Raw genomic sequence first — 18,065 nt, 5'->3', positions numbered from 1 at the left:
GATATTCTTGGTGATATTTCTGCTACACATTGTTTTCATTCATTTTTGTTGCATTAGTTGGACCTGAAATATAGGACTAAACCATTAAAACAAAACTTCTAGACTTACACCTATTAACTCCAGTTGATTTCGTTCCCCATTAAGCATTTAGTAGTTTTTAATAGCCCGTGTTATTGAATGAAAACGAATATCGCCGCGCCGCAGTCGTAGACATCGAGTCGGTCGCCCCAACGCAGCGAACATTGGACCTCGGCTGATCATTTAAACAGATGAAGCCGGGGATACGGTGACATGACTTCATCACAACCTCTAACCTGTGTGCTCGGGTTTCTTCTATATACTGTAGGTATTTATATCATTCACCGATACACACAAACACAAGCCTCTTAACAGGCCTCAGCGGTATGTCTTAAAAGTATCGCCTAACTTTCCATGTTAGAAGCTGCAAAGGCAATGACAATGTTGATATTAATATGCAATTCTTAAAATACATACACTTCATAACGCACTGGTGGTGGTTCTGCCGCTCGTAGTCCATGTTATGTCCCGCAATATGGCTTTAAACTTGAATTTGTCCACTTACAGATGTTTCTCTTGCTAAAAATACCTCAGAAAAACATGCATTCTTGCTGTGAGCAGGGAGCAGGGGCGCCTCTGACCTGTAACCCGGCCTGGAGGATTCCCTGCTTGCCCACATAGAGATAGTTTAAAGCTATGCTGTGGGACATTCCAAGGCAAAGGAATGACATCTCCATGGAGACGAGGAGGCGGCGGGTTCTCAAGCAGAAAAAGGTACAGAAAAGTGGTTGTTTAAGGATACAGAGCAAGATTATAGAGAAGACTTAGGACATTTTCAGGTTTAAAAGGTTGAATTTAAAGTAATTTATGAGAAAAACAGAGCGAGAAGTTGGCGAAAGTAGCAGCAAAAGATGGTTGGGATAACTGGAGTGGTGCAAAAGTAGAAATGCAGGTGTTTTGAGGAGCAAACGGAGCACATTTTTGGACACACAGGTAAAGCAAGATCGGGTAAGACCTACCAGGGTCTGTTGGTATCTCAGAGCCTTCCTTTGCGACGCATCTGCAGCCATTGACACGCTGTCACTGATCCAAAAATAACTCTGCCGGACACCCCAGCATTTCCAGTGGTGCGAGGAAAACCATATGCACCGACTCCCTCTTGCATACGCTGAACACCAGGTCGGATTAACAACACCGGGGACAAGCTGACCTCACGAAAGCATTCTTCAAGATACAGAGCTGAGAAGAAAGATAGGAAATGACTTTTCTGTGGATTTGTCCAGATGATCCAGAAGTTGACGCACCTATGGACTCGGCGGTCAAGAGAATCAGCCAGCGCAACACAGCAAAGCCATCTGATGTGGCAGTGAAGGGCGCAATGCTTTCCTTTATTAGAACTGCAGACACCTAATAACACACACACGAGTTGTTGCCCCTAGCAGCACCCACCCAGCCTGCCCAGCCGCCCATTAGACCGGTGTGTGCGGGTCTGCTGTTCTGTTTAGACGCCAGGGTGAAGGGGGTGAGGTGGGGTTGGAAGGGCACCCCCCCCCCATAGGGCTGTCCCATGCAACGTGAGCAAAGGAAGGTGCACACGACACCCCCCCTGACAGCTCGCACCTAATCACCCAATGATGCAAGGCAATCCCCGCTCACATGCTGTGGTGGGCCGCTCCCAAGACCAAAGAGTGTCATCTGAAAGACTTTACACCCCTACTGCAGTGTCAGGACATTTTGGTTTGGGTTTGATTCGTAAACTATTTCTGAATTATTTATATTAGGGATGGATTTTTGTCTGTGGCTTTGTAGAAAAAGCCAGTAAACGCACAAAAAACCCCAATTCCCAAACATAAAACGTGCTTATGCCATTGTTTTTGACATATAGAATATCCTTTAATATTGCAGAATTAAAGCTACAGTATGTAACTTTCCAGAGGTGGTGCATCGCCTGTTTGATTACATGGAAATAGAAAGTTAAAACTACACTTTGGATCATTTTTGTGCCTCACTGTGGACGATTACAGTTTATAAAGGAGCAACATTTCCATCCAAACAAACGTGACTCTCCTCCTGACCAAAAAAGAGCCAGGTTTGTGGAGTTGCGAGCTCGCTTTTTTGTGTTCGTGTTGGGGTTTTTTTGGCTGAAGAATTACACTGCGTCGCTCTAAAGTGACACTAAACGGCTGGATTAATATAAAAAAAAAATTAAAAATCAGGAACGTTTCTCCACCGTCTGGCAGTGAGAGACATAAGATATTTAATTTTTTTTTCTGTGCTGTTTTTGTTTTGTTTTATTTCTATGCAAACCCAAGATAAATAGTTGTTAAATGATTTGATAGTTTTGACACGTTGATGAGACGGGCCACTGCTATGTCACCCACACAGAGCCGCTCAGAGCCCCATAACTCCTCCCTGCTTTGTGGCCCACACGCCAGCACATAACAGCTTAATCTCAGGGCGCACCGGAGGCCAACGTGTGTGTGTGTGTGTGTGCGTGTGAGTCTATGTGAGTCAGGGCAGAATGACTGAGGACAGCTGTTAGCTTGGCCCTATCTGATACACTGCAACCATTATCACCGAGCGCCGCCAGTGTGCCAGATACAGAGTCGTATCCAAGAAGCAGCATGGAGACCTGAGAAGACGAGCGGATGAGTTAAACTAAACCTGTGAATATCCCAGAAAATCAGAACAGCAGGCGAAGCAAGGCCAGATCATTGGTACAGAGCAACTCGTAAACAAAGTGATTCAAAGATGATTCAAAGTGATTCTTACAAAATAAGAAAGGCGTTAAAATTACAATGCAATGAAAAAGTGCAGTATTAAACCCTTTCAGTCACATTCACGGATAAACAGAACCTTTTGAGCCTGGATTTAAACATCGTCAATGTCGAGTGTTCCAGGTTTTAACTGCACAAAACTGAAATGCTCCTTCCCCGTGTTTAGTTCTGGTTTAGTCCCAGTTTATCCATCCATCTATTTTCTTCCTCTTATCCGGGGCTGAGTCTAAGCAGTCCTCCAGCTCCTCCAGCTCCTCCAGCTCCTCCAGCTCCTCCAGCTCCTCCAGCTCCTCCAGCTCCTCCGGTGGGACCCCAAGGTGTTCCCAGTCCAGCTGAGAGACATAGTCCCTCCACTGTGTCTTGGGTCTTCCCCGGGTCCTCCTCCTGGTGGGACATGCCCGGAACACCTCCTTAGAGAGGCGTCCAGGTCGTCCCAGTTGAGTCCTGGTTTAATCCTTGTTTAGTCCTGGTTTAGTCCTGGTTCAGTCCTGCTTTAGCTCTGGTTTAGTTCTGGTTTAGTCCTGACTCTGGGCTTAAGCAGGAGGCAAAAATAGGGGCAATAAATAAAGGGGACATTTCTCCAAATAAATCTAAATGTTAGTTTTCCATTGCTGTTATGTGCAGAAAGAATATAAAATGTGTTATACAATTACAGTTGGATTAGATTGAAATAAATAAACATCTTAAATAGAAGCTGTTGACCGTGTCACAGACCAACATTTCTAATACAAATGCACAATTGTGTTATAATAATACAATAATAAAGAGAGTTCTAGGGTTTAGTCACTCGTAGAAATTATTAGGTTGAACATTTCTGAATTCAACGAAGTAAAACAAACGAAAAAATGTAATCAACAGGGAAAATATGCTCACATCCTAGAATCTAAAAAACACCACCAACGTAAATCTCCGTTGTCCACTGCTTGTTCTGTCGACGTCGTGATCATTACATGACCAGATGTTTCCAAATTAAAGCTCGATCCAAAGAGGAACTTAAGGAATGGCTCAAGAAGAACAACAGATGCTGGAAAAGTGGTCGTTCCTCTCATTCTTCTGCTGATTGTAGTCGCAGAAAGACTTGTCCAGAATGTGGGGAACATCATGAGGAGAACAGAACAAGCGCAGAGTAAAGTCTCCCTGTCCCGGTCATGTGCTCGTGTTATTAAAGGTCGTCCCGGTCGTCCTTTGGAATGACGGCCTATCGCTCACGTTATATTGGATGATGCTTCTGTCTGATCTATGGTCCCACCTGCAGCTCTTCAACATCTTCAGCTCGAGGAGGACGAGGAAAATCAGATCTGACCTCAGCGATATCGAAGGACACAAAGTTCAGTTTGAAATATCCCCATTATCCAACCCAAGAGTGTTATCGCATCAATGTGGCCCTCGCTGCGAGAGAAATCGACCTGATTGACCAGACTTATCCAGGCGGCTGTCTCCAGTGATGCTACGCTCACCTCCAGTTCAAGTTTATTTATATAGAACGTTTAACTTCAGCTGATCGAAGTGCTTCACATAAAAGTAAAAAATAACAAACAAAAGAACAAATATACACATAACACAAGGAAAAGAACAGTAAAACACCAATATATCCTGTCTAGCTCGTGTTAAATACCAGGGAGAAGAGGTGGGTTTTCAGTCTAATCTTAAACTGTGTTAAAGATTGAGGGGATCTGACAGGCAGAGGGCGCTGTTTCATAGTCTGGGCGCTGTCACAGAAACGGCTCTGTCAGCTCTGGTCTTGAACCTGGCTTTGGTTACAGCTGACCTCTGACCTCAGGGTGCAGGACAAGGGCTGCAGTAACTCCCTCAAATACAGAGGATCCATCGAGTGACACATTTAAACACAATCAATAACGTTTTGCATTGTATTACAGCACAGATGTGATGAGCTCTCGTCTTAGTTTTTGTCTCATTCGAGCTGCAGTGTTCTGGATGTTCTATGAGCGCTGCAGGGAGGCCTGGTCCAGCCACAAATACAAAGACTTACAGTAATTCAGACACAATGTTACAAATGTGTGGATTGCTTTTCCAAAATCCACCTGCAGGTCGGGTTTTACTTTAGCGAGACTCAACTAAAAGAAGCTGGACTTGACAGAGCTAATATTGTAGCTCATTCTGGTTCAGAGAGTGTCTTTGCAGAGATCTGATGGTATTATTTTATACTGAGAGGTAGGTGAGCTATAAAGTGCTACCTGAGCTCCTGCCCGTCTTGATGGAGATCCAGTCCGAGGGTGTTTCTCATGGCTAATCTTCCCCCAACTCGTCTCCAACTATTAAGGCCTTGATTTACTCCACAGTAGTCGACTGCTTCAGGCCTACTGGTAAAAGTCAAAGACGCACGAGAGACGCTGAGGAGTCGTCTTTAAATGTATGACAACCAAAGCGTCCACCTGCAGCTACTCACCTCTCCGGGTACTGACACCTTCCTTCTCGCTCTCCACAGATTTATCACGTCAAGGAAAAGCAATGGAGCTGTTCTCCGACAGAGATGGAGCTTCAAGAAACCTTCCAGGCCATGGAGCCAACTTGGACCTTATCAGATTACATTCCAGTTTAACTCCTCATTTTGAGGTCATCTGGGAACAGGAGATCGTTCGGTCAAATCCGCCCTATACGTCTCTAAAGGTCATCAACCTTTGATGGAAGATGTTCTGTCCATCGTTCTCGCTGAGGTTGAAGGCATCCAGAATTCAAAACTCTTGGGATTCATTTCTCCAGATGTGTCCTGTGTTTCTCCTGTGACTCCAAACAGCTCATGGGGCAGTGTGACTATTCAATACCACAGGTCACATGGGACCATGGGACGGCCACGTTGGGATCAGAGCAAAATCTTGGCAGTTCTTTGATGTTCTTATTCCAGGCTGAACTTACAGGACCACACTCTTCTTCCTGCACTGCCCCCTGATAAGATGGACAGTCTGCTCTGATGCAGTGGCCGTGCTGCTGTGGCTGTTGCAAATTCCCTGAGTAAATGACAAATGGCAGCCTCTGGTGGACAAATGGAAAAGCACAGTGGAACAAAAACTCTGGATTTCCAATCCACAACAGGTGAGCTCAAGGGCTAAGTGAAAGCATTTTGAGCCCCAGCTCTCAGACCATTCACACTCCAGACAAACATATGTCCATCAATGCAGTAATCCTGTTTTTATTTATTGTATTTAGGGGATTATATGTTTGTGTGAATATGCTGCATTATCTCCATTGTTTATGATTAATTAAATCTCTTCAACTTGAGAGGCTACAGTGGTCTACCATTCTGCAAACTTTATGAAATCTTTATTACAACTGATGGAAAGTCATTAGTACATCTTATTTACCCCCGTAATTTGTAATGGATAAAATGTATATGTTGGATTTTTAAGAATAAGAAAATACTGACGTGTATCACAATTCATTCACAATTAAAAAAAATAAAACAAAACTAGACATGATTGTCTAAAAAGACAAATGAAGCTTGTACAAAGAAGCTAGTGGCATCTAAATCAAACTAATCAGGAAACACACTACATAACCTATAAATGATAAGAATAAAATATTAAATAAACATTTCAGTTTGGCGCGTTTCAACCTTGGCTGTTTATTGTACACAATATTTGGCAGTCGTCATGAACAAATGTCTAATTTTACATATCAAAATATGTGGAACAATGCAGCTTGCCAGACAAATATCTGAGACATGAACCTGATAATACTACTTCATTTGAAGTATATTTAATGTGATGGTAACAGAGCACCTCCAATGGCCGCATTACTTCAAACATCATGATATAAGGATGAGACACAAATAATACAGTTTTTAGATAATTTTTCTCAGATAAAATACTGTAACAAACGTGATTTCAGGGGGAATGCCATTAAACTGTACATGATGTGGTCAGAATAATACATAAAAAGCAGCACATTGGTTTTAACGTCATGGACAGGTCACTCTTGGCTCCAGTCACTGTAGAAACCCGCATTTAGATTATCTATTGGAAGACAGTGGGAGTAATACAGTAAGAAAAGCTCCACTTACAGCAGTGCCCCAATGGCAGAAACCCCATAAGAGGTGAGAGATTGCTATAGTTCAAAGGTCACGCCTGTGAACGACCTCCAAAGTAGCACCATATTCCCCTGTTAGCCGACTAGCGTGAAGGCTAATACGTAACACGACGGATACAAAGAAAGCTGGTGGGTGTCATGAATTATAACAATATTGATTTAACAAAAGCAGAGATTAAAATAGACAGACAAACATGAAAAGTGTATAAGTGCTGGCTCTGAGCTGCTCTGTGGGAGGATTACTAGTATTACCAAGAACAGAGCAGGCGGATACATAAATAAACATACAGCAATAAACACTATTATGAAACATATAACAATATTGATTAAAAAACAAGTGTATGATGAAATGCAATTATCTCAACATGTATTTGCTGCCACCTGTTGGACACTGTAATAAAATATTGTCACTTTCTAAAATGAAAAATACAAATATTTATATAAAAAAAACAAGGGACAGAAAAATAAATCTGCGTACAAAATACATTTCTGAGTGAAAAAAATTGTACTTTTAAAAATACCTATGTAAAGCACAGAAATAGTACAGAGACACCAGCCAAATCTATGCACATCCAGTGTCCACGTGGCATTATTAAGTTCATAGTTTGAGAAATGAAAGTAAATAATAAAAATAGCTCAAGTTTCTAAAAGCAGAGTGTGTCCGAGTGTGTGGCAGTGTTCAAAAACTCACTCCGTTTACATGCACGTCAGGGGAAAAACAAACCTCCGCCTTAATCCGATTTCAACGGGATTTCTAAAGTGCATTATTTATATTTCCCAAATCACATAAATACATCTGGAGTACTCCGATTGTACTCTGACTATGCTACGAGAGGCATTCAACTGCATGGGGTAAGAAACAGGCAAATATTAGACTCATTTTAGATTAGCAATTACACAAATTATGGTCCCTCCCTCCTTTGTCGTTGGACGTGGAGTGTTTCTTCACTGTTTTGGTCCATTACCTTAAATAGGAGAGTAAAAACTACCCGTTGAAAGCAACTGACTTGTGACTAATGCATCTTTTAACATGTCTAAATAAAAAAAAAGACAAATGCACAAAATAATTTAGTTTATCAATACTTGAAGTGCAATTATTCTTTTTTTTTTAAACAGATAAGTGCCATTTAAAAAAGCAAAAAGGGTTGCGGTTTACTTTTTGTGTGGTAATATTGCAATTAAAATATTCCTTTGCTCCATGATAAAATACACTAGACGCTACTTTTGTTGATAATATCTGCGTAACAAAAATAAAAAATACAGTGACAATTTTTTTAAATCAAGATAACTGTTTTTGCAATTGAGCACTTCATTTGCAAAAGTGTGGTTTTATGTACAGAATGTTAGCAGCTTTCATTGGGAATTAGAGCTACATAGCTTTAGTGGAATGCTAAATTACAAGATGCCCCTGAACCCTTTGGCAAAATGAGATGGAAATCAGATCAAGAAGCTCAAGAGCGTACTCCGATTTCCCTGTGCATGTAAACATAGTGACTGACGGAGTTATTATTCTCTGCACTAGTCTGAGTGTGGCACATATTGTTGATGGGTCTCGTGTTTGGGGAAGAAGAAGAGGTCTTTGCAGAGGGAGCTGGTGAACTCTGACATCTCTTTACAGCGGTGGTGGGCGGTGCCAGGGGCGTGTCCCTCTCTCTCTTTGATTCTCCCATTTACCTATGAACAGGGAACAGAAACAGGAACGTTACAGCAGGATCCAGTGAGGAACACACAGGCAAACTGATGACAACAGAAATTCTATTTTTCTATTAAAGTGTACTGTGTAACTTTTAGAGTGGGGAGTCCGTCTGCTTAAACCTTGCACAGCCACATGGATTTTTGTGATATTTTTGAGTTCACAAACCCACGAGAATCCATCTTGGCGTGCCCCCGCTGTGTGGTTAATCGTGTGGGCAGACCAATCACAGAGCAGCATTGAGGTTTGTGCGAAAGCCCAAATGAACCAAAATAAATATGACGACACCGACAGACAAACTTTAGCCTATTTTAGCATCAATACAGACTATTATGTTTGTGAAAAATGTGCACTGTTGGACAGGGAAGATGTCTGTGCTTTTTTCTCAACTTGATGAAACAAAAGTTAGATTTTCCGGCTTGTTCTGCTATTGTGACGCTCCGACCTGTCAGATTCAAATAATTGTCATGACATTCCGTGTTTTCCAATCACTTTCGGCGAGGGCCATCCCAGATTGATATTGTCTAGAACTTAATTCAGGGTGCTACATATATCGCTCTGGCATGAGCCAGGTTACCATGTGTTTGATGAGATTACTTGCATATTTCCTTCTATTAGACATTGTTGTATAAGTTGTAGCCTCAAACACAGTGGCTGAGGGGCTAGTGCCCTCGCCTCACAGCAAGAAGGTTGCAGATTTGGCACCAGTGCCTTTGAATCTTTCTCCTCGTGTCTGGATGTCCTCCAAACACTCCCGTTTTCCCCATAAAGCCAAAACACGCACAGAAGACAATGCTCCAGCCAAGATAGTCCTGATCAAACCGAGCTCAAGAAGGGCCCCGGGACACTGCACTGTGATGCCTGCTCCTTCTGACACGTTGACAGACATTGAAAAATAAAAGCTAATCTAGCCTCGATTGGATTTCTTAAAGTTGAAAAGTGTTGTGGTTAGTGATTATGTTAAAACCAGAAATAATATTAATTTCCAATCGATAAGCTTCTGCAGTCCCTGAGTATCTAAAAAAAACATTATGGCAGCAGCTGCGTTACCTGCACGAGCATGTCTGCGAGGTGAGTGTCTTTGGCCTTCAGACGGAGCACTGTGTTCAGGTCTTGAACGAACCAGGATCCTCTCTTTGTGTTTCGCATCGCAGCAGTGCCTTCACCCATCAACACAAAACAGAGTGTCAGTTCAAACGGCCTTTACACTTTAAACAAGACATATTTAGCTTTGGGGTAATTTTGTATTAAACTATAACATAGGTATAACATGATTACATTTTGTTCATCGTAAACCGCAATATTAGTCAAAGGGGATTAATAAAAGAAATAGGTCCATTGACTTCCTGTTCAAAATGGACATAACTGTGGTCATAGATAAGGGGTAGGTGAAATCAGGAATTTTTTTTGAGCACTTAAGCTTCAAATGCAGGACAATGCACGTTTACGCAAACATGTATGAATCACTTGAAACACAACTTTGCGTAAGTTTGTTATCACGGTTAAATGATTTTACAAAATTTGTCCCCTTCAGTTTTCTTTAGTTCAGGATTATGATAAAGCTTAATGGTTAATTTGACAGTCTGATAAAAAAAAGCACTTTAATTTAGGTTTAGGAGTATATATTGTCTTTTAAAATTTCACAATTATGGCATGCAGGGCTGTACTTGGGGAAAATGATCAAATAAAGAAAATAACTTACAAATGTTCTGACCTTTGAGAGAAGCGAAGCCGCAGATCATGTCCGACCTCTGGGGCAGTTTGATCCTGGGTCGCCCCATGTCCCCTCTCTGTCTGAGGCTCACGTCGCTCTGACCCTCTCTCCCAGCATCCACCTGTTCACAGCTCGGTGAACAGGTCCTCGTGGGCCCATCTATCTGCTCTACTCCACAGTCCATGTCCTCTGCAAAACAAAACATTTATCACTTTTGAGTTCTCTATTTCTTGCTTGGGTCGTTGGGCTTGTGGCAAACACATTAAAAAAGAGCTTACCTCCTCTGCATGCCTGAATAAAAAACATCTTTGGTTTATTCTGTAATAATGGACAGTGCGCATTGTCGAAGGACCCAAACACCCAGTCGAGCTGAAACAAAAACATGACATGATAAAGTTAAGTTGTGACAAATAATTTTCTGTATTCAACTGTCATTGCTTATTATTTTAATAAGAAACATGATGAATGTTGAACCGAATCATTTATAATAAGGACTAGACCATCTATGGCGCACTGAGGCATCCTTAGTGTATAGACTGTCACTGTTGCTGTGTTTTAAATAAGGTTTTTCAAACACCACAGCCGACCCTGCCCAATGACATCACTCAGGAGCTTGTGTGCGTGTGGTGGCGTCATGATTATCACAATGTCTCGGCCTAATCGCAGAGAGGCTTCGGCCGACCCTGCTATGCCCGGGCGGGACCGTGTTAGAGACAGACAGAGACACAGGACAGCTCGCCGTAGGACAGCTCGCCGTAGGACAGCTCGCCGTAGGACAGCTCGCCGTAGGACAGCTCGCCGCAGGACAGCTCGCCGCAGGACAGCTCGCCGCAGGACAGCTCGCCGCAGGGAGACTCGTCGCCATGTTCTCTGGCTGGCACGTCGAGCACTCTGGATAGCCAGGGCCCATTGGCCCCTGCGCTGGGTAACTCGTCGGGTCCACAGTCGCAGCGATTGAATCTCAATAAACACTTGCATGCATGATAATGTCATCATTATTCCAGCTCCTGTTTAATTACCTGCAGTAGTTTTCCGTCGGTGCCGTACACAGCCCCCTCCACTCCATGAGAGAGCAGACACACCACACAGCTGTCCATCGCCCTGTGCTCCGGGCGCCTGGTGAAGATCTCTATGCACCGCCTCATGTCCTGGGAACACACAAACACCTTCACGCTCCTGTCTGTATCAGTCAGGTTCACAGATGACGATTAGCAAATAAATTATAATAATCCAAAAGAAAATACTGAATCACTTATGGTACCTTTTAGATGCATTTCTAATTGTATTTTTTATCTTTTTTAAATGTATGTATCTCTATCTATTCCATTTTAAGGAATCGCTATAGTAAACTAGTTGTAATACTGCTGTTGTTACCCTGTCTGACTTGTAACGGGACTAAATATTTGAGACTTTAATGAATTCCTTACAACTTTCACTAAAATGGTCAATATATTATTATGATTTAGTTCTTTAGATTATTATGATCTGTCTACTCACAGTTATGGATTAACTCCTGACATCCCTGTATCAACCTCAGTGATTACACATTCAAGATTCTTCAAGCATTTCTAGCATTTTTACAGCCAAGTGACCAGCTCAAAAAAATAAAAAGCATTCTCAGAAAATCTCACCAAGTCAGCACTGCATAGTTACCTGAGCAGTGAGGTTTCTCTGGACTGTAACCATGTAATCCAGTTCAGTGAAGACTTTCCTAAGCACCTCGTCATCCACCTCACCTCCTTTTCTCAGGTCGAGGTCTGGAGCGCAAGGGTCAAATTCCACATTACTGATGACTAAAGCCAGGCCACGGGGAGAGGAGGTCATTTTATAAGACTGTCAAATACAAAAGGAGCACAAACAATAGGAAACTTAGTGCAGGTAAACAAATATAGCTTTTAGTGATAACAATTGTAATGCTGGTTTATTCTATATTACAAAAACACTGGACTTGATGGCCATGTTGTTTATGTTATAATTAGATGAGCAGAACGAGCCTCACATGAACAAAACTATTTGGAAATAAAGTGAAAATGCCTCTCTCTGATCTGAATCGTCACTACCTAAACCCCAGCACCTGCAGCCAACCATTAATCAGTGCTAGTGCAGCTCAGTGAGTGAATTCTGGAGGTTGTGAGCTTTTACATGAGGTATTACGTGTCCATAATAGTGAGAATGAGAAAAACATGTAAGTACCCTCTATATATACAGTAAAGAGCGACCGATATGGGGTTTTATGTGTCCGATGCCGATACTGATTGTTTAGAATTCACAACAAGAAATGACCGATAAGCTCTGCCGATATTTTTGGGCCAATATGTGATAACTGATTTTGATTATTTTCTCCAACTTATGTCATTTATATTTACTACAAACTCCCTCTAAGCCCATTTTTACCATAAACCTATAAGAAAGCAGTGTAGTCATGTTTTGTGCAGGTATCTCTGTGTATTAAACTAATATAAAGCTTTGTGTGTATTTTTAGGTAGCAGATTGACCAAAACAAAAATATCGGCCTGTGCTAGAGATTTAAGGCCAATTGCTGATACATTACAAAGTCTAAATATCAGCCCGATATTTTAGACAACCGATATATTTGTCTATCTCTAATATACAGTTCCTTTAATCAAATACATCATCAATAAAATCTGTAAAAAATCCACTTTACCTGCTGGCAGTGTGAAAGGTAGAACTCTTGAGAACATGGATAGACCGGAGTGGTGATTGGACTGTCTGTATCTAGGCTAACTTCCATGGACTCTGCAAGACCATATTATTATTAATTATTTACACATTACATTACATTAAAAGGCCCTTTGCCAAACTTTTTAACCTGTGAAAGTGCCTTTAACCCATAAATTATATTACTAGCAGGAGTTTGTGAACCGCATAACAAACTTGGACACGTGCCATGGAATTAATTAGTGTTGTCTGTGGTTAACAGTCCACAGTCTGTGACAAAAGAGGTATGTTGCAATGATAGTTAACTCCACTTTGCCATCTGAAAGTTGCAAAATCTACACAAAAATCCAGCACTTAAAGGATCCTAATGTGCAGAAAGAGATATGAAAGATAGAAATCAGTTTGAGCAACAGCTAACACTTTAAATCCTACTTATCTACCACTTTTTCAGAAAGGGTAAATAGGGCACTGGGGCTTTAACGGTGATTCTTGACAGTGTTCTTACAGTAGTGTGATAACTGGTGATATCTTTGCACTACCAGCAGAATGGGTTTCACTATTAGGGAGTGGCACGCTTAGCCCCGGTGACAGCTAGTGCAGTCAAACACACTTTATTGATACTTTTAAAAGAAATTTGCAACAATAGACAACACATTTCTGTTAATTCTGAACACTGACTAGTTATGTGAAGAAATATATCTTATATTCTAGATAAATAGGGTCAAAAAATAGCTGAGACTTTAAACATTAGGTGTCACTATGGAAACAAAACAAGAAAACAACTGGTGACAAAGACACTGCTTAGTATTGACTTGCGTCTGTCACACTCACCAAGTGTCCGAGGTCTTTTGGCTGGAATGACTTCTGGTGTGGGGAGAGGAAGGCTCTGAAAACATATACAAAATGAATTAAATAATATTAAACCATGAAGAGGTTGTAGCTAAAAAGAAACTTCTAGTTAATTATTCTTTTAATGTGGATTCAGTTAGGCCTGTCACAATAAAAAACAAATTTTAAACAATGATATTTTACAAGAGTTATATAACGATAATATTTAAACTACTTTATCCCACTGACGCAATAGTAATAAAGCAGGATAATCCCAGTAAACTTTTTTTTTTTTTTTTTAAATATAATGTATCATTAAAAGGCTGCAACAATCAAACAGCAGAATGAATAAATTAATTAGCCATAAAAGTTGCTTATTCAACCCTCTTCTGCTAAAATCCTATCGCACTGCAACTTAAATAACAAAAATCTCCACATTATTAAAAAGAAAATATGCACACGATAAATATTGAGCCCAAAAATGTACTGTTCCATCTGTCATATACTGAACGATAAGTCATTATAGTGATTATCGTGACAGGTCCACTACATACAGTACAAATCATTTCTTTAATCTTGGCTGCAATAAAACTGTCGTGAAGAATACAATATTAAAATAGCAAAACTTTTGATACTGCAATAACAGGATAATACTAAGATGCTCCTTTTCTACTGTGCAATCAAGAGGGACAAAAGTGGTCAAACAGTGAAAGTTGATTCATGTAGGGGAGTGACAGCTAATCTGATCTGAAAATATAAAAAAGTATTCAAGTTCTGATAGAAAGTTGTGTCCATGGGTGTGAGTGTGTAATATATATATATTTTTTTTAATTCAATAGAAGTAAATATAGACAATAAACGATAACCTTGAAACCAAACCATGACGCAGAATTATCCCCAAAAACTATTCTAAATGTTCTATACTGTTAAACGTTAAAAGTTAGTTTCTATCTTCAATGAGTCATAGACGGTATTTATTCAACCCTTTACAGTTCAAATCACATTGTAGTATGGAAAAATAACAAAAAGATCCCCACTTTTACTATGAAAAAGTCCCCATGATAAATACTGACCTCAAAATTGATTGCTCCATCTATCACATATTGAACAATCAGCCAATATAATAATTTTATAACACACATGCAAGGCTTATTATAGCTTCAGGACTCTTATCCTTACCTCTCCGTGGGCCTCACTCATGTCTGTCTGTGGACACTGTGTGAGTAGGTCATATAAGTGCTGTTGCTCTGTGTCTCTCAAAGCTGAGCAGAAGCTGCTGAAAGCTTTGGGTCCTCGCTTTGGTAAAAGAAGCAGCAAACGCCAGCTACGTTTCTGAGAAGTTTGTTCAGCCTAAAGAGGAAAGAAAGAACGACAGAAAGGAGAGATCATAAATACAAATGCACAGAGCAAAGAAAATCTATAAAAAACTCAAAACTAAACAGCCATAACAACAGCTTTCCATCACAAGCTGTTATTACTGTTCAAAAAGGGACTGTACAATTAAACAGAAACAACAACAACCACTACTACAACTACTACAACATTATATTGTTACTATATACACTAAGTTCCCTATGTTTAGACTTTAACATTTGTTTATCATTCAGTTATAGTTTACATTTACTCCTGTGTGTACTTGGAAGATCAAATACTGCATTTTATGATGATCTGCATGTTCCATCGCTGTGACAAATGTATATTACTGTAATAAATAAACTCATCGCTATCCAGTTTCTGTGACATGTGAGTAATTTGCTCTCTTACTGATTGTTCAAACCTGAGCAGATTATGAGTAGGAAAATTATACAAAAAAATGGCAAAGTAATGAAGCAAAAACAAACATAAAAGTGAAAATATTAAACACTGAAAAACTTATTTTAAAATGCATTGTACTTTATCTTCCTCATGCAACAGTAACTCCAAAAAAACTCTGATAAACTGTCACATGTCCCCAGGTGGTTTTGATTATAAGGTTCATTTTGTGCAAGATTCCTCAAATTATTCTAGTGATCTGATTATTACAGGCCACGTACATGTACCCACTGTGATATTTTGTTGTAAATGAGTTATTATACTCGAGGGAATTGACACTAATGACCATGCGTCATTAGCCACCACACGTGCATAAAGGTGCTTCCAAAGGTGTAGTACCATCACGCTCTCCGCCATGCTCTCTGTGAGAATGTCCTCCGCCTGCAGAGACTGAATGAGCATTTCGTCCACCACCATCTGTTTACAGAGGACAGTCGAGCACTTCTGCAGAGTCCTTTTATCACGTTTTGACATGCCACATTCCAGCATTTTGGTTCATTAAACTGCACACAGAAAACAAAAGCGCAGGTTAGTACAATGGACACAGAGCAGAGTGGAGGTATTTTTCACTAACAAGACAAAAAACCGCACCCCTTACTATCTGTGCAATGTTTTGCGGGTGTAAAACCACAACTAGACACAAGACAACACGCTTGAACGTTGATGGAAGTGAGACGAGTTTATCAACACTTTAAAAACACATTAAAACTACTATGCTATTACTCCAAAATGTACACACAAAACAGCAAGGAAACATGCTGCGAAAAAAGTAGGGAAAATAATTGTTTGGAGACACGCAAATTCGACTAATATTGTTGCTATTTATGGCACAAAACAATGCAAAAGTTTGTCAGTGGCGCTCTCCAGAGACAATCAGTGCCAGAGTAAGAAATGTGTAGTAAATGTCAGTTGCTAATTGCTGGAGCTAGCATGCTAACAAGCTAACACCACAGCGCACAGACAATTACGCGTTTTATATGTAATAATAATGACTTACCGTGTACTTTTAGGCGTATGCAAAATGTATACAAACACACTCAGGTGGAACAACAGCTCCGTGTCAATATGGTTCCTTATTTTATGTAAATTCGCATCTCGTCCACTCTACACAACTTCCGCGGTTGTGACTCAAGCGCGAGGAGGGCGGGGCTTGAGGGGCATTGTTTTGAATTTGGACCAATCACAACTAAGGGATTTTTTGATTGACGTTTTTACAGGCCAATAAGCTGGCACCTACTGTAAAATGACTGGAAAGCTGGAAAGTCAATAATAATTTCAATTTGAATTGTGAATGGGGCTTTTAATAAGTAACCAACAGATAAGAGGGACTTTGCAGGGCGACCTTATTGACCATATTTTCCCTGAACAAAGCAGGAATCAAAAAGTAATAGATAAAGAGTAAGAGATTCTAAGAAATCTGTTATTAGTTATAATATTACACAGTTTGTATTTGTGTGTGGCATGATATTTGGCATATATTAAAGTGTATTGAACAAGAAGGGTAGATGTATTCATAATTAAAATGAATGAATCTCTATTTTACATCTCAATATTATGATTGCTAATACTAATGCTTTATTATGTGTATTGACAAATGGAGGGTATCAATGAAAATTAAATAATAATGTCACTCACAAACATAAGATTCAGTGCAATTCGCTTCAGTCCAAGATGTGGAGACACTGGTAAGGCTGTCTTTTTAAAATGTAGATGTTTACTCTTTGTATTGTCACTGTCCTTGTCTGTTTTTAAAAATGGGCCATGAGTTCGAAATAAAGATGAATTGAATTGAAATGCGAGATAATTAATAAAACTCACTACAGAATTTGACTGTGATGAGTGACTTGGGTAACTCCCAATATAATCCATACTGAGTCGCAAATGTGCTAGCCTGAATTAAAAATAAAGTTAAAGTCTGTAGGTTTTTTACCCTAAATGTGACAAGGATAATCTATATATATTTGTGACATTTTATGATCAGCAAAGTGACACATCTGTTTGTCAGTGATTGTGACTTTGGGTTCATGAGTTCATGCTTTCTTATACATCTCGAGTCTTCCACATATAGCAACAAAGATGACTAATAATCACATATGTAGTGGTACAGTTGGGGTTGTCAAACGTATTGATACCCAGATACTTATAGATACTTAACGGGCTCAAATTATGCTGTTTTCTGATCTGTGTTATAATGTTGTTTCCTCGTCACAAACAGACCTGGAGTTGTGTTTTGTTGTTTCATTCTCACATGTTTAACACACAAACCCTGCGTATTTAGGCTGAGTTCTTCTCTCAAACTGAAAACGCTCCGTTCCACCTTGTGATGTCATCATGTGGTGATACAGGAAGTGCTCCGCTGCATTTTTAAACTCCACAGACCTTCATTTCTAGAATCATTTGGATGATTTCAGCCCTGGAATAGCCCATTTGTACCAAACAAAAGGTAAAAGGAGTTGTTAACTTGAAAACTACCTTTTCATGACATCACAAGGTGGAACAG

General features: G+C 40.2%; 3 protein-coding genes across 6 annotated transcripts in view; all 3 read right to left on the bottom strand.

The window, feature by feature from the left end:
- The window catches only part of clcn1b (chloride channel, voltage-sensitive 1b), an 80,980-nt gene extending 79,523 nt beyond the window's left edge, over positions 1-1,457 (bottom strand). Inside the window, exons 1-2 of one of the 2 annotated variants that reach the window (XM_033980504.2) lie at positions 1,323-1,457; positions 1,038-1,257 (exon numbers count right to left, since the gene is read on the bottom strand). In XM_033980504.2, coding sequence (XP_033836395.1) covers positions 1,038-1,088 — 51 coding nt within the window. In that variant the 5' untranslated portion in view covers positions 1,089-1,257; positions 1,323-1,457. Of the gene's footprint in view, positions 1-1,037 lie in introns of both variants that reach the window. The other variant, XM_055228121.1, reaches the window with a different exon arrangement.
- Positions 1-18,065, bottom strand: part of zyx (zyxin) — a 282,791-nt gene that overhangs the window by 201,717 nt on the left and 63,009 nt on the right. The gene's annotated exons all lie outside the window — the stretch shown is intronic.
- Positions 6,354-16,710, bottom strand: casp2 (caspase 2, apoptosis-related cysteine peptidase). Of its 3 annotated transcripts, none has more exons than XM_055228130.1 (11): positions 16,563-16,710; positions 15,905-16,068; positions 14,933-15,103; positions 13,757-13,811; positions 12,912-13,003; positions 11,900-12,079; positions 11,266-11,394; positions 10,525-10,615; positions 10,235-10,435; positions 9,583-9,692; positions 6,354-8,513 (listed from the first exon to the last, which is right to left on the bottom strand). In XM_055228130.1, exons 2-11 carry the CDS (start codon positions 16,052-16,054, stop codon positions 8,358-8,360), a joined length of 1,335 nt encoding a protein of 444 aa, XP_055084105.1. In that variant the 5' UTR covers positions 16,055-16,068; positions 16,563-16,710; the 3' UTR covers positions 6,354-8,357. The 3 variants fall into 3 exon arrangements, with proteins under 3 accessions (XP_055084105.1, XP_033836393.1, XP_055084104.1); XM_033980502.2 differs by having other exon boundaries at positions 6,361-8,513; positions 10,247-10,435; XM_055228129.1 differs by having other exon boundaries at positions 6,361-8,513; positions 16,570-16,686.

This window comes from Periophthalmus magnuspinnatus, chromosome 16 (genome assembly GCF_009829125.3).
Source record: "Periophthalmus magnuspinnatus isolate fPerMag1 chromosome 16, fPerMag1.2.pri, whole genome shotgun sequence".
NCBI lineage: Eukaryota > Metazoa > Chordata > Actinopteri > Gobiiformes > Gobiidae > Periophthalmus > Periophthalmus magnuspinnatus.
Note: the sequence above shows the minus strand (reverse complement) of the source record. Positions and strands in the feature narration are given on the sequence as shown.

Coding starts and splice junctions, on each gene's coding strand:
- casp2 (XM_055228130.1), bottom strand. CDS start 16,054: ATGCTGGAATGTGGCATGTCAAAACGTGATAAAAGGACTCTGCAGAAG. Junction 13,812..14,932: donor TGAGTGAGGCCCACGGAGAG/GTAAGGATAAGA, acceptor ATATGTTTTCAG/AGCCTTCCTCTCCCCACACC. Junction 10,436..10,524: donor TATTCAGGCATGCAGAGGAG/GTAAGCTCTTTT, acceptor TTTGTTTTGCAG/AGGACATGGACTGTGGAGTA.